This window comes from Chaetomium fimeti (genome assembly GCF_033439085.1).
Source record: "Chaetomium fimeti strain CBS 168.71 chromosome Unknown B0H64scaffold_1, whole genome shotgun sequence".
NCBI classification, from domain to species: Eukaryota; Fungi; Ascomycota; class Sordariomycetes; order Sordariales; family Chaetomiaceae; genus Chaetomium; species Chaetomium fimeti.
The window spans coordinates 3,162,575-3,185,043 of NW_026944329.1; the positions used below are offsets into that span (position 1 = coordinate 3,162,575).

Here is a 22,469-nt window from a genome sequence, read left to right on the forward strand (position 1 = left end):
CCACTTCTTACGAGCGGCCAGTTGGGCCTGCTCTCGCCTACTCGCCCGGCTCATCGCCGATTTTCTCGAGCTTGCCCATCTCCCTCTTCTCCCCTGTCTCTCCAACCAGCCTCAGCCGGTCCAGCCTGGTCTTTTCGCCATCGCCATCACCGTTCTGGACGAACAGCACCAGGCTAGTGACGTTCTGGAACTTGACAAACCTCAAGGGGATGTTTGCTGTGCCCTCGGCGTTCCAGTCTTCTTCGGAAAGCTCAAATTCCTGGGTCGCACTCATATCCTCCGCCTCGTCGAACCCCATATTGTGCGGCTTGTTGGTGAAGAGTTTGATGGTCCGCGGCCTCATGGGCGCATCTTCTTCGTCATCGTCGTCATCGCTGGGAGGGAGGGATGTGATCTGGTTGAGCGGTTAGCAGGCCACCAAGCCAACCCCTTGTAGAACGGTCACAACTCACCTGAAGCGTGTGCAGTTTCAGCATCGACTGGAAGGGCATGAAAAGCAACAGCTGCTCGTCTGTGTCGCTCTCAACCCAGTCTTTGGTCGCGCTCTTCCCTCCCGACAGCGCCCCGGGCTTCGCTGTGTCAAACAGTACCCGCACGCTGCCGACATCCGGGTCGACGTTGAGCAGCTCACAGTGCCGCAGCTCGATTTGACTCGTGATGTCCGTGTAGCCGCGGGGTAGCCCGGCACCTCGCCAGTTGGCGCCGTTGTTACCGCTGCCGCTGCCGCTACCGCTGGCCTCGCCGTCCCCGCTGCTCATGTTGTGGACTTCCTCGCTGAGCTTCTTGACCACCGACTGGAGCTTCATGGGGTCGGCGCCCTGGACTTTGTCGGCGACCTTTCCATTGCGGAAGATGATGAAGGTGGGCAGAGATGTGACTCGGTAGGCCTGTGCGACGTCCTTTTGCTTGTCGGTGTCGATCTTGACAAAGGTCACGAGCTTGGGCCGCGACAGAGCAGCCGAGAGCTGTTCGAACACAGGAGCGACTTGTTTGCAAGGGCCACACCAGTCGGCGTAAACTATACAAAACGGGAGTTAGCTACCTTCCGGTACGTTCCAGGCACTGGGGAACCTGAGGGTCGCGGCGATGCCGCAGGGCGCTATGGCGGGGTAAACGAGAAGGGGTCTGAGGCGCGGGGTGAACTCACAGTCTGCCACCACGAGCTTGGAGCCTTGCAGCACCTCCGTAAGCTGCGACGGCGACGAGATGTTAACCGTTTTCGACATGTTGGGCGACGTGCTTGGAAAGTTTCCAAGAGGAGGAATTCGAAGCTCCGCCCTGAGGCTGCAGGAACACTGAGCAAGCCAAAAAGACAACAGGTGGGGCACCGAAGGCACCGAGGACACCGGGGCTATTCCCTTTTCGGCTAGCGGCAAACCGCACAGCTGTGGCGGGGTGATCTTGAATCCAAGCAACTCAACAAATCTGAAGTTCTGAACACACATCAAACCACAAGCTGCTTCAGACCAGCACAAATTACATGGTCGGCCGATGGTATGCTCCCCAAAATATAAACTTCGTTCCGAACATACCCAGGTCCCAGTTCTGCCAAGAGGGGCGAATATCCACAAGTTCTCCCCGGTACCATCTAGAAGACCTGATATCAAAACCAAACAGAGCTGTCCGAGCAATCCAACATACCCCGACTGTCAACGTGCGATTATCGGAATATGTAGGTGCTGGCTTCGGGGCAAACGACGAGCAAAGCCAATGTAATCACCCCGCCAGTCTGGCTGTCTCGCGTTGGGGGCAAGATACGTCGGAACGCCTCACTGTAGACCGCAACCCGGCTCAAAGACAATGCGCTTTGTATTGAGTGTTATTCTAACATTGTACTCGTTACAATCCTACTAGGTATCTCTAATGCACTTAGGTTTTAACCCAACCGCGCCAAATGCTGATGATGCCTTAACCCCCAAACCTTGATGCCACGATACGCCGACCCCGATGATCCCAGAAAACAACAACCCGGCAGTAAAGTAGCCTCCCACAACTCCCTAAGAATGCACAGCCAGCGCCGAGGTTCCTTCTGCGTGGGGACCCCGGAAAACAAAAACACCGTTAACAGCCAACGCCGTAAGATCCCAATAACCTCATCCCTTATCTCTCTTGTTCATGTAAAGCAGGCTCAGCACCTCCAATAGCTGCCTCTTTTGCCTCTCTGCTCGCCTCCTCTTTTCCTTCACTTGCTCCTCCAACACCTCCTGGCCAACAGCACCGCCCGTCCGTGTAGCAGGCGATGGCAGAGAGGTCCTCTAGTCAGCTCCCTCGGGGTCGTCCTCAGTCTGCTCATGGCCAGGCCGCAAGCTAGTCAGATGGCCGTAGACCTCAGGCATGTGGCGGCCCTGCCAGCCGTTCTCGACGGTCAGGATCCTCGAGCAGACCTTCTTGACCTGGTAGCGCACGGCGAGCCAGAGCTCCTTGTCGTGCTTGGGGGCGGCGACGATGTGGGCGATGGGGATCTCGGACAGCACGAGGCCCTCCGGGGTGGTCTGCAGGGCCGGGGTCTGGGGCGGGCCCTTGGGCACGAGCACGTGCAGGGCGCGCATGTGCGGGAACAGCGACCAGATGCGCACCATGGCGTCGTGCCGCGGGTGCTCCCCCAGGTACTGCAGGTCGATGGCCACGTTCCGTATCGCCCGCAGGTAGAAGGGCGCCTCGAGCTGGTGCGTCGACTCCCATCGTTCGGATGGCCGGTGCGCGCGCGGGATCGGGTCGTCGCTGCGCAGATAGAAGATGTCGCGGCTGCTGTCGACCCAGACACAGTCCTTGCCTAGCAGACGGAGCTTTTTATGTTTGCAATAAATTTCTCGCGAGAGCTGGCAGGCGTGGCCGATGGTCCTGTCCGCAGGGGGAGTGAAGGTCAAGGAGCCGTCGACGATATCCATGAAGATGACTTGAGGTTCCATGGCAGCATCGAAGATGGCGGCTTGAAGCTCGTATGGCAGGGTGGCGATACTAGCCTTGGTCGTGTCGGCTTGGGTCGTGCCAGGCGCATGTTTGTTAGCCATCGTAGCTGGCGTCGAAGTAATCGATTGGGTAAAGTTGATCTGAAGGGTGACGGGGTGAAGACTCGAGGTGATGAATCGGCACAAGTGATGTATGATATTTGATGAGTGAGTGATCGTAGGTGAGGAATCGGTGGTTGTGCTCCGCTAAACACACTTTTGCCACTGGATGGAACTTGAAGTTTACGGACAAGCACTTCTAGGATACACGTAGGGTAAATCGCAGGGATAGCAGTTTGAGAGACTGAGCCTGAACACTGTGCGGGAAGGTGCAATCCCAAGTGTGTGTCCGGGTGCGCGCACCTCGTTTTTCCTGCTGCGGGCCGATAGCGGCCAATTCTGCTCCAGAACTTCCTGCCAGCCAAGCCCTCGGATGCGAGAAGCGCGAGTGGGACTAGGGCCAATATTAATAACGGAAGGACAGAAGGACTGGCGGGGCGGTTCACAAAGAAGCAATTTTGCGGAAGGAAATCCCGGCTTCTTGAGCACCGTAGATCTGGCACCTCGGATCTGGGGATGGGCGCAACCCCACGGCATGATTCACTGGGCGTGGGGTGTCAAAGTACATTTCTGTACATGTACTTTCATGGATGTTGCAGACGCTTGGACCGCATCTTATCATCCCGCGCCCTCAGCAGACCTGTCCTTTGCGTAATACCATTACGGTTCCCGAATCTAAAATTCGATGATTTTTCTCGATGGAAATGCTATTTCGTTGCTCCCATTCTTTCACAAGACGCCCAGACCGAAATCTTGAGTCCTCAAAGCCTTTGGCGTTCTAGAACGTCTCGGGTAGTCCAATTCTTGCCCCACCAGAAATACTTGTGTCACAGGGGTGCTGCAGGTGATTCGACAGGGCTCTGACAAAAGCAGGCTGCCGAATGCACAAACTACGTCATCGGCCACCCCTCGCTTCTGTTTCTTCGCATGACCTTCAACATGTCTCAAGCCGAGCCCAGGGAATAACTACCACGAATTTCCAGATGATGTAGGCAAGTGATCAGCACTTTTCACGAAATTTTGCGATATACGTAACCAGTACATATTCGCTCGTTCCCACACATTTTTGTCCTTGGGGGTCATCCCATCTCCACTCCTCTGTGACCTCGGATCGTTTTATCAAAAGGCTGATCTGATCTTAACTTCTTCCCATCTCACGCGAGGTCAAGATCTCGAAGTCGGCATCATCAACCTATTCCCCCCACCTTCCCGTAGCCCCATACCAACCAGTAAGCCCCCTCTTCTCCATGACCCCATACTTTCCCCCACACCACCTACTCCCAGGTCCCTCTCCTCCCTCACAAACTAACCCACCCCCCAGTGTATCCGCGCGAACACCGTCACAAAAAGCGCCTCTACCTCTCCGACCCGCCCCAGCCCGGCATCTGCGAAGTCCGCCGCAAAGTCACCACCATCGTCCCCCCTCCACCGCCTCCTCCTCCACCCGTCATCATCCGCCCAGCCACCCCACCACCACCACCTCCTCCCGTCATCACCCAACCACCCCCGCCCCTCCTCCCAGCGCCGCCGGCCCCGCCGCGCGACCCGCCCGACGTAATCGACGTGATCGCCGTCGACGTCGACCCCTCCTCCGACAAGAAGTCCAGCCGCCGCAGCCGCAGCAGCAAATCCTCTCGGTCATGCTCCCGGCGACGGCGCTCCCGTTCCCGCTCTAGCTCGCGCGACCGTGACCGCGACACCGAGGTGGTCATCGAGCGCGACCGGTTCATCCCCGTGCCCGTGCGGGTTCCCGTCCCAGTCCCCGTGCGCGGGCCGGAGCACGAGACGTTTCGCTACGTGGACGGCCTGCCGGCGCGGGAGCCGCGCGAGAGGAGGAGGGTGCCGGCGGCGGTGCCGAGTCCGCCGCCGCCGGTGGATAGGGATGGTGCTGGTGGGGGGGAGAGGAGGGTTAGTGTGAGGGTGGAGGATCGGTGGTCGGAGTATCCGCATGAAAGGGAGAGGGAGAGGGAGAGGGAGCGGGAGTGTGATTACGGTTATGACTATGGGCGGGGTGGTGGTGGTGGGTATGGGCGTGAGAGGGGCGGGTATGGGTATGATGGGCATAAACATGGGCATGAGTATGATAGGGGGTACGGACATGGGAACGGGAGAGGGTATGGCGGGGGGTATGGGAGGTATTGATAATCAAAAGGGAAGCTTGGGTTGGGCGAGTTGGTTTGCCGGTTCGGTTTCATTTGGGATTTCATTGTTGTTGAGCACCGCCGTTGGATATCGCGGAGGCTTTCCTATTAATGTGTCATGATGGGATATACGACGGGGCCACGCGGCAGGTTTAACGATGTATGAGACACGAAGAAAAACAGAGGTTAGAGCACATGTTTCCAAATAAGCATACAACCATTTATCACCACTCAGCATGAACACAATACACTCAAAAGTCCCCGACCATGATGGTGGGAAGTGCCCAAACCGCCCCAGAGGCAGACCCCAGTGTCGATTCTAGCTACCGATGGACAAGAGATCTATCTACCTGCTGCGATATAACCTACCAAGCCAACTTCCAGACTCCAAACTAACACCATAACCCTACTCCCTTATCAAAACCACCACCATCCCCATAAAACCACCCAGCCAACCTCAAATCTTGCGCACCCCAATAGCCCGCGCAAACCCCCTCCCCTCCGGAAACTTCTCCACAAACTCCCGAAACGCAGGCAGCCTCACCAGCCTCGCCTTCATGCGATCGCCGGCATCATACATAGCCTTGACCATCTTGGCGCTCCATGGCCGCGTCTCCACCACCAGCACCGCGTCGAGGAACGAGGCCAGGTGCTGCCTCTCCTCCCACTCGACCCGCTCCCGCGAGACGCGGCAGCGCGCGCAGTGGTGGCCCGCCAGCGCCAGCACGTGCCGCGAGAGCTCCTCCACGCACGCCGCCATGGCCAGCCGCAGGCCGTCGAGACGGAACCGCTCGGCTAGGAAGTACATCTCGACGTAGGTGAAGAAGGATGGCTCGTCTTCCCAGAGCTGGGTTGGGAGTTCTGGATGGTGAGGGCGGGGGAGTGAGTTAGTTAGTTGCTGGGGAGAGAGAGCAGGGGGGGGGTTGATGGCGGACTTGCCGTTCGTGTGGAGGAACTGGAGCAGCGCAGAGAAGACCCTTGGGCGGGTTGTCGTGGAGGTACGGGGGCAGATGATTGCGGGCTCGCCCTGAGACTGCCTCAGTAACAGGTAGTGAGGAGAGACTCAAGTTCTGCTTACCGGCTCTGCTCTGGCTATCGCCGCCATGATCCAGGGGAAGTGGGCAATGACAATGTCCTTCTTGACCCGCCACGTTTCGTCTTCGAAGCTGAGGGTTGTGTCTCCGTCGGGGTCGCCGGTCCAAATATCGTCGGACCAGAAGATGGGCTGGGTTTTGTCGAACAAGAAAGGGTCTCGGGTCATTGTAACGGCTGCTGGAGATGGGTGACAATAATGAAGTAGGCCCTTGGCCCGCGGGATCGAACGAGAAATGCTAGCTGTGCCGCTGTGATAAACCGGGTCGTTCGAAGACATAAAGAAATGCGCGGGTTCAAATAGCTGGAGACATGGGTAACTGTGTAGATGGTTGGTGTCCATGTTGGAGTTCCAACTCTAGCTGTGTGTCAGAACTCACAGATTCCGTTAACTCCTTCCATCTCGGCGCTGCTTCGGGTGTCCTATGGGGAAAGGGCGAAGATTTATCGATATTTGATTCGTAACTCACTGGTTTTAGGGTCACTGGCCTTTACGATATGTAACTCGGACGTGGCTGCCATCATTGAAGGTTCCTACTGAATACTTCAGGTAACTCGGGGGGCGAGGGCCGAAAGGGCCTCTAAGTAGCTGGTAATTATACAGCCACGGAGACAGCATTGGGCATCAGATTGAAGTTGCCTGTTGGGGGGGCAACGGGAACTTCACTTAAAAGCGTCAAAGGCTTCCTATTAGAAACCGGCCGAGGTCCGGTCGTTATCACAGGGGTCAACTCTCCTGGGTAGGCTCTGAAATTTCCGGGTACGGGACCGCGTATCTCTTTCGAGGTATAATGTTCATGGAACATGCTTAACATGTTAAAGTAAGATTCATCTTCTCGGTGTCTTTGACCAAACACGCAGAAGGAGCCTGGCATGGTGCATCTCAGCCTTTTTCACGGCTACTTTTGCCCCGTCACCTCGGTCATAGTGCCATAGTCGTTGCCGGGACTTATTCCAGGAGCTGGGTGGTTCGCTTGTGAGTTGTGAAGCTACCCGTTTATCGTTGGTGTTAGGTTACTTGACCTTGACTCCCTTGCGAACGAGTTGACCACAGGTACATTCTTCAACGGTTCCAGCATCACTCTGGGTCAACATACATAAGATGACTTACAATTGAGCATCTAACAACGGGACCTTCAGATAATAACAGTTGGAATTTGCGGGGGTATGAAGCAGACGCCCTCCAAGACAGCCAAGCGGACTTACCTGAGGCCGGAGCGGGCGAAGCGAGGGACACAACTATCGCCTCGTTCACCGTCGCTAACAACATACGAATACGAAGGCCTGAGCTAGCCGAATTCCCATATTTTGGTTATTTGTTTTCCTTTTTGTCAGGTTAGATGGGAACAGGACCGCGACGGGACGCGACAGCATCATCGCGGAGCCGGCATTGCCCTGGCCGGCCAGCGTGCACCTTTTGAAACCGCCCCTGGGACTTGGCCGTCCCGAGCGAGCCCCGTTTCAGACGACTCCTCCATCCCGCAGGACGCTCACATCGCAGGTAGCAAAAGACTTTGCCGCAATTTTTTTTTTTTTTTGGTTGGGATGGCTACCCGACATCCATTCCTTTCCACCCCGACGATGACAGGATGTTGGCTGTGTCCTGTGATTTGACTGATACAAGATGGCAGCCGCCGGAATAGACTATTCAACAGCCGCACGGCACGGGGGGCGTCTGATATCCACTCTATTTATCAGAGGTCGTGCAACCCCAACGGCTGTGCTTTGCCGATATTGAATGTATTTCGCGCTGGCATGTTACCTACTGTGTCGTTATTTGTTGCGGGGGGGCTTGCATGCATGCATGATGGTCGTCTAAAGAAGGCTACACAAGATCGCCAACGGCGAGATCTAAAGTGTGGGGAGTCAGACCACCAAGCATTGACGAGCCAAGGGCGAGGGGGAACCTGTTGACCCCCGATCCTATCTCGGCTAACCCTGCCTTGTGTGTCAGAACGGTCATATCGACTTACAAACGGGGACGCCAAAAATGCGGCCGAGATAACTACGAACGGTGTTGGCCAGCAAGCTAGACCTCGGATTGTAAGAGCGACCGTTAGCCATGGAGATTCTGGAGCGTTTGTTGGTGCTGGGATGGGATGAAGCGATATGATAGGCAATGCACGCAACAGTTTGGAGTTGCTGAGGGTGGTGTCGCGTGGCCGCTGGCCACCGAGCCTTTAAGGGTGTTTCATGTGAGCAGTTGCCTCAGTGAGCGTCATCAAGGGACGGTAATATCCGTGCCGCAGGTCTGGGGAGCCGCTCTTGTGCGATGCTCCTGTTGTTGTGTTCCAGGCAAGTCCTGCCGAATGATGACTGGTTAGACTGTTTCACACCGCCTGCGGGTTGGCCTGACCTCCCGACGACAAGAATGGGGTTCAGACGAGAGAAGGTCTTGGTTCTCGGGTCGGTCGGACGCCGTCAACCCAGGCCGACTTGCTGCACGGATTTGGGTTCCCGGAGGAGGCCCGCTGCTCTCCGAGGCGGGCTCCGGAATTTTAAAGTCGTGGATGGAGCCACTTGAAACTGTGACGTCTTCGACCCTGAAGATCACTGCATGTCCCCATGTTTCTTGGCTGACCTTTCCGCGCCCCGGAACGTTTCGGATGGCGCAACCGAGTTCGGCGGCCCGGAGGCAGAGACTTCTTTTTGCTGTGTTTGTCAAAAGCGTGGAACCCAAGTGAATGACTCGCTGGGCGGCCAATCCCATGGCCATCTGCGCGACTTGTCAAGCAACCTCTGCCCGGGGAATTTCAGGGGCTGCCCAGCGGCGACGTGCAACCCAATCATGGGCCGTGGAAAGTGTTTTCGCCCACGCGAGTGAACATCGCAACAGAAAGCGGAGCTTTGGCAATGACTTGCATAGGGTCCATATTTTCGAAGGGTCCAATCATGCTCGAACATCTTCCCGCTGAGCGCATTCGGGTTACCTGGAATCCCTGGTAACGTTGAGAGTCAATCTCGCGGGACGATGGGGAAACGTTTCCAAGGTGAGATGTCAATTCCACCGTCACACCGCTCTTTCAGCTTTCTAGCCGTCGTGGGCTCTCAGCAGGTTTCCTGTTGCGACGTGTAGTGAGTAAGGTAACCCCGTCAGGTAGTTTTGGGGTGGCTCGATTCGCGGTTTGGGGACTGAGAACCTGTCTCGCGATTGCGCTCTCATTTCGGCTCCGGCGGAGGAGGCGACAAGACCAAGTCTCCTCCGAAATCGACGAGTTACAGAGTTCGCGGGCTGTTGTTACTTTAGGGGTCATTGCATGTGAACACACCCTTCCGCTAGACCCGAGAACTGTGGCTTGCCGAGATGCGGGCTTGGGTCCAGGAAGTCACGGCACTGGCGGGCAATCTGACGCTGCGTCTGTCGGTCGGCGTCTTCCCGGGTTCCTGCATGCTCACAGAAGTGTTGCGACGATGAGGGTTCGTTACATAGATTGGGGTTCATGAAATCGAGACTGCTCCGTGCGCCTGCAATGAGCCTTCTCTTCTGCAAGCCCCTGCATGAGACCATCGTTAAATTCGTGGGGGTCGTGGTCCGTGGGAAGTTGCGGTCGATTTCCCCGCAATTTCGTGGGCGACGCCTTCGAATGCCTTGGGGGGTTAATCAAATCTGGTGCTCACCGAGGCCTAAAACCCTCTACTGGGACGTGACTGAGAGGAAATCGCTGGATGAAAGATGTTTTCCTCTTGTGAAAGAGACATTCTGATCTCTTCTGAAATCTGGAAGTCTTGGGAAAAGGTCGCGGGCCTTGGCGTCTGTGGGGAATTTGCAGGGGCGAGACTTGGCTTGCAGAGACCCGCCTCCTGTCGACATGAGCACGAATACCGAGATGCCGCCCTAACGAACGGTATCGGCCCGGGGGTTGGCAAACCGGTAGTGTTGAGGATTTGTCAAGCCGGACGGCACCACGGTCGAGCAATTCGAATGACTTGGTCTCGGCGTGTCTTGCGTACTCTGTACTCTGTGTGTAAAATGGTTACTGAAGAGAGCAGGGGTATCCAACCGTCATTCCAGGGGCATGGCTTGCTCTCGGGTGTAACGCCGATACCGACATTAAAGGAATCGAGGTTGTTTGGGGAGAGTTGCGAGCCCGGGTGAGAACCTTAAAAGAAAGAGTCGTAGCAAGAGTCGTAGCTCGGGTAAATATCACGACAAGAGTCCTTGGAACGGCGAGTTGTTTCAGACACCTGTTTTTGACTACCCGGCCCAAATCTCGAGGCGACAAGAGACCGAAGAGGGATCGCATTTGTCAGTGACCTGGAGGGGAGCCGTGTTGGTACATACCCCACATCGACACCGCGTACGGTATGGTGTTTTGACCATTTCAAATAGCGTGAAAATCTAACCTGCTGATGAAATCAGGAACGAGAACGCAGTGCCGTTTGCAGCCTGCGGGCCGACGATAAAAACATTGCTGGGTTGATGGGCCTCTGTTTGCGCAACTTGCCAAATGGAAGCAAACGATGCCGCCTCTTCCCTGCGTGTGGGGATCGGGAATTAGGGACAGAGGGGTAAGCGAAGGAGGGTGGGGCTGCCGAGACAGTGCCTGTCGTGCCTGTCTCTCAGGAAGCCACCCTGAGCCTGCCGAGCCCGCGTCTGGACCGCAGAACGGACCTCCTGCCCACCTAGATCTCTCTGCAGCGTGCCGCCCGGGCAGTATCAGACGATGGAAGCTCACTCACCGGATCGCGACTCGCACTGCAGGTCCGGAGGTGACCATCAAGCAGTCAGTCAAGCTTTCCCGGTCGGGTGTCAGACTACCGGGACGTGCCTGGAGAACTGGCCGGCTCGATCATCATCAACTGCAAGCGGATGCACCTGCAGGAATGACTTGCCTAGCCTTTCCAAACTCTGTTTTAGCGCCATGGGCGTGTGCACTTCAACGACTTCCATCCTAGGCAGTTTAAAATTATCTATCCCAAGCCCCATATTTTCCCATCAGTCGTTCGCCGACCACGACGTTGAGCGGTGTTTCTTGAACGACTTTCTCCCGTCATCGCGTTGTCGGTATTACGGCCGCCTTCTAGGTTGTTTTATTTTTATTTTAGTAGTGGTCCAGTGAGACTGATTTATCGATGCGACACCGATTTGGGTCACCCAGGGATCTCGAAACCTCCGCGAGCTGTCCTGCTTAATCTGCCACCCCCCTTTTGCGGCTTTGCCCACGACCCAGGGCCTCCACCAGCCTGTTGCACAGCGACTCCCTGTCGCACCTTCACGACCGCCTGGCAGACCACCATCTCACCAGCCCACCGCGGCCTCACACCTGGGCTCTATGGACTCGACCTTCCAGGACAGCCCTACCATCGGGAGAACAGTGCGCTACACGGCCAATAGCCCGCTCCCAACTCGGCCGAACGCCGCAAGCTCGAGGTACGAAGTAGTTACAGGTCTTCCGTTCGTTCCTCCTCCATAACCCCGGCCCCACGCCGTTGATTGGTCTTTCTTCCTTCCGCTTTCACACTTTTCCTTGTTTCCAAACAGCTGGGCTTTGCTTGGGACGCATTCGGGCGTGGTCGTTGCATAGTGTCCTGCCCCGTCGACGGTGCCCAAAAGCAGACGCCAGGTGGGAGCCGAGAGAATCCATTCGAGGCATCCCCTACCTCCTACACGATCCACCACGACCCCGACGAGCGCTCCGCGCATTGCCCGAACACAGATTTCCCCGGTGTCTTGCCGGTGTCTTCTTGCCTGGCATTTACGCAGTGGTGCAACGACCGACTCGTGCCTTTGACCGTGGTGTCCACAGTACTGACCCAATCGCTTTGTCCGCTTTAGGTCGAGACGGGTACCCGCAAGCCCACTCTCTACGGACTCGTCCTTTCCCGACTCTTCTTCTGCCGCTGTCCCACGCATCGTGACCACCGCAGCCCCAGAAGACCATCTTTCACAGCCGTCCGAGAAGACGTACTTCAACAGCGATTCCTCAGGGAGCACCACGCCCGAGGCGACAAGTCCTGGGTGCGTTGCCGGCGAAGACCCGTTCTCGTCCCCTCTCGCCCTTGTGGCGGACGTGCGTGCGCTGACAGTCTGTGTACTAGACCGGCGCCGTCTCCCCACTCGCTCCGTTTTCCGAATGAGGTGCGCAGTGTTTCCGACCCCGTCGTAGCCGCACAACCTTCTGGGCGCCCTCCTTCAAACCGGCCTCCCATCATGCCTGGTTCGGCGGGCGCGCGGGCAGAGCCCGCAGGGAACCCGCCACGAAACTCGTCGATAGATTCCGCTATCTCCGCGATCTCCACGAGGTCTAGCCTCCAGAAGACAGCACAGGATGGCACCGTTGGGTCCACCGAAATCGCGAACCTGATTAAGACGGCCGGCAGTCCCGAGGCAGTTATCCAGTATTTGCTCAAAGAAAAGCAGTCGCAGTCTCAGCAAAATGCGCAGCTTTGGAGACTCGTGGACAAACAGAGAGCTATGATTCTGGGTCTCAATAAGGACCTCGAGCGTGCGTTGAAGGATAAAGAAAAATACAGAAAGAAGCTCAAGGAGGTGTTAGAGGGGTCCGAAGCACCACTCGCACCCTCAATATCGGCGTCAAGTGGCCAAGGGGCGAGCTTGAACGGTGCCGATACTACGACTTCGTCACCCAAGGAACAGGTATTCGAAGTTCCCTTGTCACCCAAGACATTGGATTCGGACGACCACAAGCACTCGCCCATTGACGTCTCCTTGGCGCCATATCCCATAACCCCGCCAGCATACAAAACGACCGCTGCCACTCATGCCCGACCGACCGTTCGCGAGATGCTCGACCCATCGCACACGATGCCGAGACCGAGCGAACATGCACTGGATCAGTTCGACCACGAAGAGCAGGAGCGTGAGGCCGAAGTGGCCTCGAAACGGTTGGAAGAGGCGAAGGAGATCCCGATCATGATGAGCCTCCCGCCCTCCCGTACCGCGCCCCGCGAACCGCCTCGGATGCCGCCGCCGCACCCCCCCGTTGGGCTACCAGAACGGTCACCAAGGCCCGACGAGGGCGCTTCCAAGTTTCCTCCACCCGCTGCGCCGCCACCACGAAAGCCTCCCCCAGCGCCGCTGCACTTGAAGAATGCGAAGCCGCATCCAAAGTCCGCGGCGCCGAAGCCGAAGCCGAAACCTAGGCCGAACGTTGTTCCGGACGAGGACCCGGAGACGGATACCGACTACGATCACATCCTCGAGGTTGACGAATTGAAACCCGACGACCGCAGAGGGCGGAGAAGGACGCGGGAAGAGGACGAGCGGGAGCGTGAAATTTTGGCCAGAAAAGAGGCCGAGTTCCGCAGCTTGTCGAAAAAGAGCAAGCAGAGTAGCAGCCGGAAGGCGACGGAAAAGGCAGAGGCGCCTGCGAGCGAGATGCCCGCTAGCCCCAGACTGGTGCAGACCACCAAGCTCCTCCCACCACGGGAGCCGGCGTCTCTCGCAGGGGTTCTGAACGGCGCGCCCGACTCTCGAGCCATGCCTTCAGCGTTGCTGAGTCCCGGCCTTCCCTCAAGCCCTAGACCTACGCAGCTGAAGTCCCCAGTCAGCTCCCCGCCGCTTTCCCCGCTGGGCTTTCCCAGTGTACCGCTGTCCCCTCGGCCACCGCGGGCGCCGATTCCGCTACCACCCAACACACCTCTCTTGACGCCTTCTCCCGCCGGAGATCCTTTAGTGTTGAAGTCGCCTAAGCCACTCAACATCATCAAACAGGAAGACCAAGGATACGGGACGCCGAGCCCTACCAAGTCCGGCACCGACAGTCCGATAGAGCGGACCAAGGTTTTCAAGGGATTTGTCACTGAAGAATACCCCGACCTTCTGCTCCCCCCTAACGCCCTCCCGTCCATTGACATCCGCGTTGCGTCGTCTCGTATGAAGCCGTCCAGAGCCAGCTTGATCTCATTGACGCAGTTAGAGGAGGACCCAGTCTTCACCCTCGCGATCTATTCCAGGGCAGATGGCGGGGAACTTTGGCGAATCGAGAAGGACTCAGCGTCGCTCGCTAAGCTGGATCAACGGCTGAAACAGTGCCCTGCTTTCACTGCGAGGACGCCCGACCGGTCGCTTTTTAGTGGTCATGCACCAGCGAAACTCGATGCCCGGCGCATTGCCCTCAACCACTACCTGGACGAGCTCCTGAATACCCCCCTAGACAATGCCACGGCGCTCGAGCTTTGCAAGTACCTGTCCACTAGCACGCTGCCCCCCAACGCAGACGAGATCGGGGGCTCTGCTGGTGAAAACAACCCCGAGTCACAGAGAGTCGGGCCGGGCGGTAGGCCGTTCCGCAACGGCTATCTCACGAAGCGGGGCAAGAACTTTGGAGGCTGGAAGGCGCGGTACTTTGTACTTGACGGCCCCCTCCTGAGGTATTATGAGACTCCCGGAGGGGCGCATCTCGGCACCATCAAGCTTCAGAAAGCACAAATCGGCAAGCAGGCCCATCACACCAACGACGGCACGCCAGGTCAGGGCGCCCCGGCGGAGGAGGGCGATAACCAATATCGCCATGCCTTCCTGATCTTGGAACCCAAGAAGAAGGATCCCAATAGCGTGACGAAGCACGTGCTGTGTGCGGAGAGCGACAAAGAGCGCGATCTGTGGGTTGAAGCCTTGCTTCGCTGGATCGACTACCGAGATCCGGAGGACGAGGAACAAGCCAAGAAGGATCACGCCAACGAACGGAACGGCGAGCGCGGTAATGGAAAGAAGAAGGTGGCGCATCCCCAGGGGAAACCGCAACAGCCGCAGCAGGGTGCGGCTGCGGATGAGAATCTAATCGGGGTGAGTTACGAAGCCACCAAGCAAGGCGATGTCCCGCATCAAGGGGGTGCAGCGAAGGGGAAACCATATGCGCAAGATCACGAGTCGACACACAGCCTGTCAACAGCTTCTTCTTACACTATCTCGGCACCTCGCGACCCACAAGTGATATCACATACGGAGTCGTGGGGCAGCAAGCTCGGCATGGGTCTCACGCCGCCGACGCAGGAGGAGAAGAAGGCCAGGAAGCGCAGCTTTTTCGGTTTCGGCCCAAAGACGAGGACGTCGAGCGACGGCCAAGACTCGCTCTTCGGGAGCGATGGTGGGAACTCTCAGCCGACGGGTCAGTACCACGGCCCGGTTCGACAGGCCTTTGGTGCTACCCTAGCGGAGGCTGTGCGATACAATGCTCCCGTGGACGTCAGGGTTCCGCTGCCCGCCGTTGTCTACCGCTGTATCCAGTACCTCGACACCAAGAACGCCATCTTTGAGGAGGGCATCTTCCGCCTCAGCGGGTCGAACCTTGTCATCAAGCAACTGAGGGAACGGTTCAATGTTGAGGGAGACATCAACCTGCTCACCGACGAGCAGTACTATGACATCCACGCCATCGCGTCGCTGCTCAAGATGTATCTCCGCGAGCTGCCGAGCACGATCCTCACCAATGACCTGCGCACACAGTTCATTGCTGTCACGGAGATGACGAACCAGAAGGAGAAGATGGCTGCCCTTGGCGAGCTTGTCGAGCGTCTCCCACAGGCGAATGCGGCGCTCCTGAAGTACCTGATCTCATTCCTGATCAAGATCATCGACCACTCGGATGTGAACAAGATGACGGTGCGAAATGTTGGAATCGTATTCTCGCCGACGCTCAACATCCCGGCACCGGTGTTTGCCATGTTCCTGCAGAACTACGAGGTCATCTTCGGGATCGACCCGTCTGAGTACGAGCTACCGATGACTGAGCCCGAGTACCCGCAAGAACGCCGTCCTTCGCTCCCTGCGTCGTTCCAGGAACGCCGGCCCTCGGACGGGCGGCCATCCACCTCACACAGCGATTCCCCCCATAGGCAACGCCTGATGGAGTCCCTCGAGGCGCACGGGAACCGGAGCACGCCGACCCCGCCCCCGATGTCGATGCAGCAGATGGCGCAGATGAACGCGGCTACCCTTCACTCGAGGAGCACACCGACCCCTCCTCCCCAGCGACAGATGAATCACGACATGGGCGGTGGACATCACCCTTCGATGAGGCCAGCGTACGAAGGTGGTGGTTTTTCGGCCCCGACGAGCTTCGATCCCAGCCAGGCACATTCAGCGCATAGGGCTAGCCCCGGGTACGACAGACCGTCGTACGAAAACGGGCTGGCGCCAGCGCCCTACGAGCAGCCGTACCGCAGCCGTCGCGAGAGCGCCATGTTTATGGGCTCGCTCAGCCAGCAGCCGTCCAAGAGCCGGCTGCGCGAAGAAGCTCAGTATTAAAGCTTCTTTTTTCAGATTCCTTTCACCTTGGGAACCCCTTACCGCGGCACACATACCCACTTTCGGTGCCGTTCTTGCTTCTTTCTTAGTAAAGATACCACTTCGACGTTTGATGTCTACTTTTCCGCCTATTCTCAATTCTTCTTACCTTCATATTGAGGGACGACAACGTCGCTTTGCGCCACGATCAACCTACCGCTCTACTGCCCACCACGACATGTACGATTTCATTGAACGAGCGAGCCTACGGGCCGACATGTTGCACAGGAGACATTTGCGAAGATCATGTCATGCCATATCATTCATGCATACACGCGAGCACACATTTAGCGGATGGCGGCCATTTATGGATATCTTCGCGGCCATTCTATGTTTGGTTTCAGCTTTTGTTTTTGGTTCTTGTTACCCGAGGGGTTGGACTGTCTATCCATCATCTATTTTCATTTGCCTTGTTTCTTTCTTCCTCTACCTGTCGATTCTGCGGTGCAGCGGAGGAGATACCAAGTTTGTCTATGAATGGGGCGATGTAAGCTATATACATATGTATGTACGTAACTGTCTAATATGGGATATTATGGTATTCGAAATACGAAGTTCGTGAGTTCTTGCAGCTGGTGAGTGGCCTTCGTCACATGTTTCGGTGATCAATGTCAAATATTGGTGGGTACCATTGGTGGAACTCCTTGCAGGGGTTCTCGGTCCTCTGCCAAGAATCGGCTTCATCGGCTGCTGGATTTGAACCCCGCTTCCGAAGCTCGGGGTTACAGGAAACACAGTCTCCGGAGATAACATACAAGAGCCGTGGCACTGTCCTTCTTAACTGGCACGACTTGGTTTTTGGTCGGTGGATAAAAACTGTAACGCAGATGTCGGGATTGGTAACGCCGACCATCTTGCGACAACGCCCTTGATCGGTATCTCGGCCACAACACCGCCGGTGCCAATTCCCAAATCCGCACAAATCAGCTTTGACACGGCTGCTCGCATGGATCCTAGGTTAGATCCATTGCTCCGCAATGCGGCAGCAGGCTCAACGTCGTCACTAGCTGCCGTCACACGGGACATCGCGTCAAAGTCACAACAACCATTGATGCCGTCATGGCAATCCCAAACACACCAGCCATCGCCCCAGGCACACGCCCATCAACAAAACGCGCGCGCCATTGCCCAGGGCCGGGGCGGTGATTCCATGACCACCGCCTTCTCTCCCCAAACCCCCAACTCCTCCACCACCGCCGCCTTGACCCCCTCAACCTTGGACCGCCACCACTCCACCGCGACACCCCCCACCCAACAAAACCAAAACCAACACTACCCCAGCGGCGGCGGCGGCGGACCCTACGCGCCGCCCGACTACGACCACGACGACCACGACAATGACAATGACCACGATAGCCCCGACGACCCCGACCATGACCATGACCAAGACCCCGATCACCCATCCGGCACCGCCGGGGGCACAGGAAACAACGACCCCAAGAAACCCCGCGCCTGCGAGTCGTGCCGCGGCCTCAAGGTCCGCTGCGACCCGGACCCGGCCAACCCGGACGGGCCCTGCCGCCGCTGCGCCAAGGGCAAGCGCCCCTGCGTCGTCACCCAGCCGACCCGCAAGCGCCAGAAGAAGACCGATAGCAGGGTCGCGGAGCTGGAGAAGAAGATCGATGCGCTGACGGCGAGTCTGGTGGCGACCAGGGGGGCGGTTGGGGGGGCGCCGGCCTTGGGTGGTGGTGGTGGTGGTGGTGCGGGTGGTGTGAGTGGTGTGGGTGGTGTTGGTGGTGCGGGTGGTGTGAGTGGTGTGGGTGGTGTGGGTGGTGTGAGTAGTATTGGTGGTGGTGGTTCGGGTTTGGGGCCGGGGCCTGCTGCTATTGCTGGTGGGGGTTTGGGAGGAGCTGGGGGAGCAGGTGGTGGTGGTGGTGGAGCGGGCGCTGGGGAAAGGGGGAGCTGGGATCGGGAGGCTGATGCCATGAGATATGCTATCCCGCCGTCTGTTTCTCGTCCGTCGGTTGCCCAGCCTACTACCACCGCGGATTTTGGGGGGCGGAAGAGGAAGCTCGATGACCGCCGGGAGTCGGGCGAGGAAGCTTCCTCCTCTACTACCGCGCGCGATACCGCGCCGTCGAGCTCGGGCACCCCGCAGCCTGGTGGGCAGGCCACAGAGGAGGAACGCGCCCCAGATGTCGTCGACAAGGGGTTGCTGACGATGGGACAGGCGGCCGACCTGCTGACGCGTTACAATGTCAACATGTGCCCACACCTGCCCGGCGTGGTGCTCCCGCCCGACATGACGGCAGCCGAGCTGAGAGTGTCGAAGCCGATCCTGTTTCTGGCTGTCATGGCTGGGGCGGCGTCCGAGCTGCCCCACCTACAGCGAGTGCTGACGAAGGAGCTGATGGAAGTTTTTGCCGACAAGATCATTATCCGCGGCAACAAGAGCCTCGAGCTGGTGCAGGCCATCACGGTGGCCGTCATTTGGTACTGGCCGCCCGAGAGGTTTGAAGAACTCAAATTCTACCAGCTCGTCCACGTTGCCGCCGTCATGGCAATCGAGATTGGCCTCGGAAGGAAAAAGGCTGCGAGGGGCGGGTTCAGAAAACACATCGCGCATGCCTGGCGCGACCATCCACTTCGCAAACAATCTCCGCCCGATCCGACTACTGTTGAAGCCCGCCGGGCCTGGTTGACGTGCTACTTCATGGCGGCCAACACTGCCATGGCGCTGCACCGCCCCAGCCTGATCCGCTGGACACCCTTCGTTACCGAGTGCATGGAGGTCTTGGAGACTTCACCCGAAGCAGCGCCGACGGACAAATACCTATGCCATCTCGTGTGGACGCACAAGGTAGCCGAAGATATCGGCATCCAGTTTTCCATGGATGAACCCTCGTCAACGCCAAACCTCGCTGAGGCTAGGACCCAACATGCCCTCAGGGGGTTCGAGCGGGAGCTGGAGAAATACCGCAATTCGGTCCCGAAAGAGCTGCAAAAACGTACGTTTCGACTCTCTCCGCCACACCACCGTGACCTTCCGCAACTGAAGTGTACTGACAAGCCTGGTTTAGCATCCCTCCAGATGAGTTTCCACGTCATCAGCCTATACATGCACGAAGTAGCCACCCACAACGACGCTGCTGATGAATGCAAGCTACACCCCAGCGATGCGCATCTTGGTGTGGACGGTACGCTGTCCATTTCGCATATTAACGCCTTGTCGGCTTGCCTCGCAGCCATCAACGGCATTTTCGACCTATTTCTGTCACTTGACGTCCACACTATCCGCTGTCTGCCAGTGTTCAACTTCGTGCGGGTCGCCTACGCAGTCGTCGTCTTGATCAAGCTTTATTTCGCGGCGTCATCGCCCAAGAGCGACTTGGGGAAAGTCATAGACAAGGACGATATGAAGGTCGAGCAACATCTCGACCGCCTGCTTGAGCAATTCCGGGCGACGGCCCAAGGAGACAAGAGCCGGCCAGCGGCTAAGTTCCTCGTTGTGCTCGTCATGATTCGGTCTTGGTTCCATAAACAGAAACTCCACCAGAACAGCGGGCGGAACGCAGAGAGGAATGCGCCTACAGCAGAAACCCCTCTACCCCCTCACTCACGCCCGAGCGTCGGGGAAAGGGGCAATCCTACCTCCATCCCCCAACCACCTCCGCAACAAGACTACCCGCCCACGGCCAGCACAGGGCTACAACTCCTCTCCGAACTCGCAACCAACAAATCCGCCAGCGGCCCCCGACCATCCGCCGGCGCCGACTTCTCGCTTGCCGGCTCTACCCCCCTCCCAGGCAACACCCCCACGGGGCCCTGGCTCAGCCGGCCGCAGCAGCTCATGTACGACCCCACCAATACCTCTTCGCCCAACTCGGCCCCGTCCGCCACCGACAACACCGGCGCCGGATCCTTCATGGTTGGCGTCGCACCCCAGCACACGGCCATGGGCTCGAACCTGCCCCTCCCCTGGCTGGGCAACGCGTTCGCGGGCGCCGATCCCGAGTATGAGTATGCCACGTTCGGCGACGGGTTCGCCCAGGCTATGGACTGGACGCTCGGCGGGTTTGGCGAGGGCGGGCTAGGCGGCGCGGTCAGGAATATGATGCAGGACTCGGGGCCCGACCAGACGGCTTGGTTCCCGCCCATGGGGGAGGGGTTGGATGCGATGGATGGTGGTGGTGGGACGGGTGGTGGGTTTGGGTTTTGAGCGTAGTGGGTGTAGGATATAGGAAGGGAGGTTTTGGGATAGGATGGCGTTGGCGTCTGCTTGTTGGTTGTATTGTGTTATGTATTTAATATGAGGGTATGGGCGCTAGGGCTGCTCTAGATGTATCGCAGCTGTTCTTCGAGATTCAAGGACGCTAGTAATCACTTGAGATGGATGGTTAACTGGCGTCGAGGGCATCTACAGAAATATCTCAACGCACTGTTTGCAGTTTTCGTCGTCAACCTTGCACCCTCTCCGCTTCCCTTCTTCGCCTCTCATATCCATTGCACAATAATCTCATAGATCGGCTCTTCGAAACACAACTGTGGACTCGGACAGAGAAGGTCTTTACCAGTAGCCCGTAGCCCGCGCCCCCAGCAGAAGACCCAAACCAACACCTCAACTCGAGCCCACCACAAGCACCCCGATCTTTTTCCCAACCCAACGCCAGGTTACACGCCCACACCCGACCAGCCGGCCTGCTCCATCCCCCCCATCCCTCCTCCTTCTTTACTTGGTTGACTTGTCGATTCACCATCCATCCCCACCAAACACACAACTCCACAAAACCCATCCCGCCCAAGCTACTACGGCCACCCGAGTTAGCGTGGCCCAAAGCACCGGAATGGCAAAGAATCGGGGTTTTATGCGCAAGCACGCCATGTGGTGACAGACGTCTCTGACGACGTAGCACACGGCTGAGGAGAAGTGGGTGGGCTACCGATGCCACGGAGAAGGATATCGAACAAAGGGGCGGCCAGCCTTCTCGGCTTTCGACTAGCTAACGCCTTGGTCAGATACGGCTCGCAGTCCGCGGGGAGCGAGTGAAAGCTCAACTCGGAGTTGGGCGCCGGTCTTGTAGGGTTTGGCTTGCGGGATGGGGCTTACTACCCGGGCGGGTTGTTTGTCGACTGGAGTGTTCTTAACTTCATCCACATGGGAGCACCGTCGTCGAGTGGCACGCACACCACAATTCGGCCTTTTGCTGCCATGGAAGGACACGTCGTCGGTATAATTAATATCTGTTACTACCACATACGTCTGTAGGCTCAAACTTGGGTATCCCCTCGCTTGCTGTTCGCGTCAATTTCAATATCCATCCAACAACGCCAGCGCAGGCCGTAATCCCCAGAAGGGGAAGCAAACAAAACAGAAACGTCCCGCTCGCAAAGTAGAAAAACTCAAAAGTCCCGGCAACTCGAAAAACCGCTCCCCGCCACGGCCCAAACCCACCCCCACTCCTACCGACTCTTTATGCGTCCCCGTGCTCACCCGGCCCGGCTGACCCCCCGGCTCCTTTATACCCCCGCTAGCCCCGAAGGGCGCCGTGCTAGTGAGTCGGGGAGTAATTTCCAACTTTGAACAAAGGAAAGCCACCGACCCGTTGATCCACGACCCGAAAAGGGGTTGCTGGTGAATGAGAAGCACCAATCACCACCCCTCCGGCACCGGCCGCCTGGGTCACGGGGACGCTCAACAAAGCTGTAATAATAAGAGAACGCGCGGATGAGAGAGAGAGAAACCAAAAGGGGAGTAAATGACTGGACTAGTGATGGGGGAGACAAATAACTCCATTCAAATCATACACCATTCAACAGGATTGTTTCCCGCCCTTCCCAGTCTGGAGTTTGCAGTACCAGTAACAACCAAGGCCCAAGAGATCCGAAGCCCTAATCGTACAGTATATGTTGGATCACAGCGTGCCTCCCTGTCTGACTGTTGCCTTGCCCACACCTGGCCAAACCGTAGTGGCCTGTAGCCCTGCAATAACTCTGGCCCCAGCGACTGCCACCCTTCCAAATAGAATAACGACATCCCCA

The 22,469-nt window shown here is 57.6% G+C and overlaps 5 protein-coding genes across 5 annotated transcripts; 2 read left to right on the forward strand and 3 right to left on the reverse strand.

Moving 5' to 3' along the window:
* Positions 1-37: 37 nt before the first annotated feature.
* On the reverse strand, positions 38-1,226 carry B0H64DRAFT_437936 (PITH domain-containing protein; the record flags this gene model as incomplete). Its single annotated transcript, XM_062806300.1, has 3 exons — positions 38-394; positions 453-1,018; positions 1,148-1,226. 3 exons carry the CDS (start codon positions 1,224-1,226, stop codon positions 38-40), a joined length of 1,002 nt encoding a protein of 333 aa, XP_062664313.1.
* Positions 1,227-1,792: 566 nt separating this feature from the next.
* B0H64DRAFT_334357 (uncharacterized protein) lies at positions 1,793-3,453 on the reverse strand. Its single transcript, XM_062801100.1, has one exon. It carries the CDS (start codon positions 3,009-3,011, stop codon positions 2,256-2,258), a length of 756 nt encoding a protein of 251 aa, XP_062664314.1. The 5' UTR covers positions 3,012-3,453; the 3' UTR covers positions 1,793-2,255.
* Positions 3,454-3,756: 303 nt separating this feature from the next.
* On the forward strand, positions 3,757-5,406 carry B0H64DRAFT_381894 (uncharacterized protein). Its single transcript, XM_062802831.1, has 2 exons — positions 3,757-4,237; positions 4,330-5,406. Coding segments are annotated over exons 1-2 (822 nt in total). The 5' UTR covers positions 3,757-4,236; the 3' UTR covers positions 5,151-5,406.
* Positions 5,407-5,606: 200 nt separating this feature from the next.
* On the reverse strand, positions 5,607-6,410 carry B0H64DRAFT_428781 (uncharacterized protein; the record flags this gene model as incomplete). The annotated part of the gene is made up of 3 exons (XM_062805863.1): positions 5,607-6,010; positions 6,152-6,182; positions 6,228-6,410. The coding sequence occupies 3 exons, from the start codon at positions 6,408-6,410 to the stop codon at positions 5,607-5,609; spliced, it is 618 nt and encodes a 205-aa protein (XP_062664316.1).
* Positions 6,411-11,514: 5,104 nt separating this feature from the next.
* Positions 11,515-20,649, forward strand: B0H64DRAFT_316110 (uncharacterized protein; the record flags this gene model as incomplete). Its single annotated transcript, XM_062800275.1, has 8 exons — positions 11,515-11,612; positions 12,018-12,320; positions 12,491-12,775; positions 13,016-16,444; positions 17,448-18,262; positions 18,353-18,438; positions 18,661-19,438; positions 19,511-20,649. The coding sequence occupies 8 exons, from the start codon at positions 11,515-11,517 to the stop codon at positions 20,647-20,649; spliced, it is 6,933 nt and encodes a 2,310-aa protein (XP_062664317.1).
* Between the last annotated feature and the right edge of the window lie 1,820 nt (positions 20,650-22,469).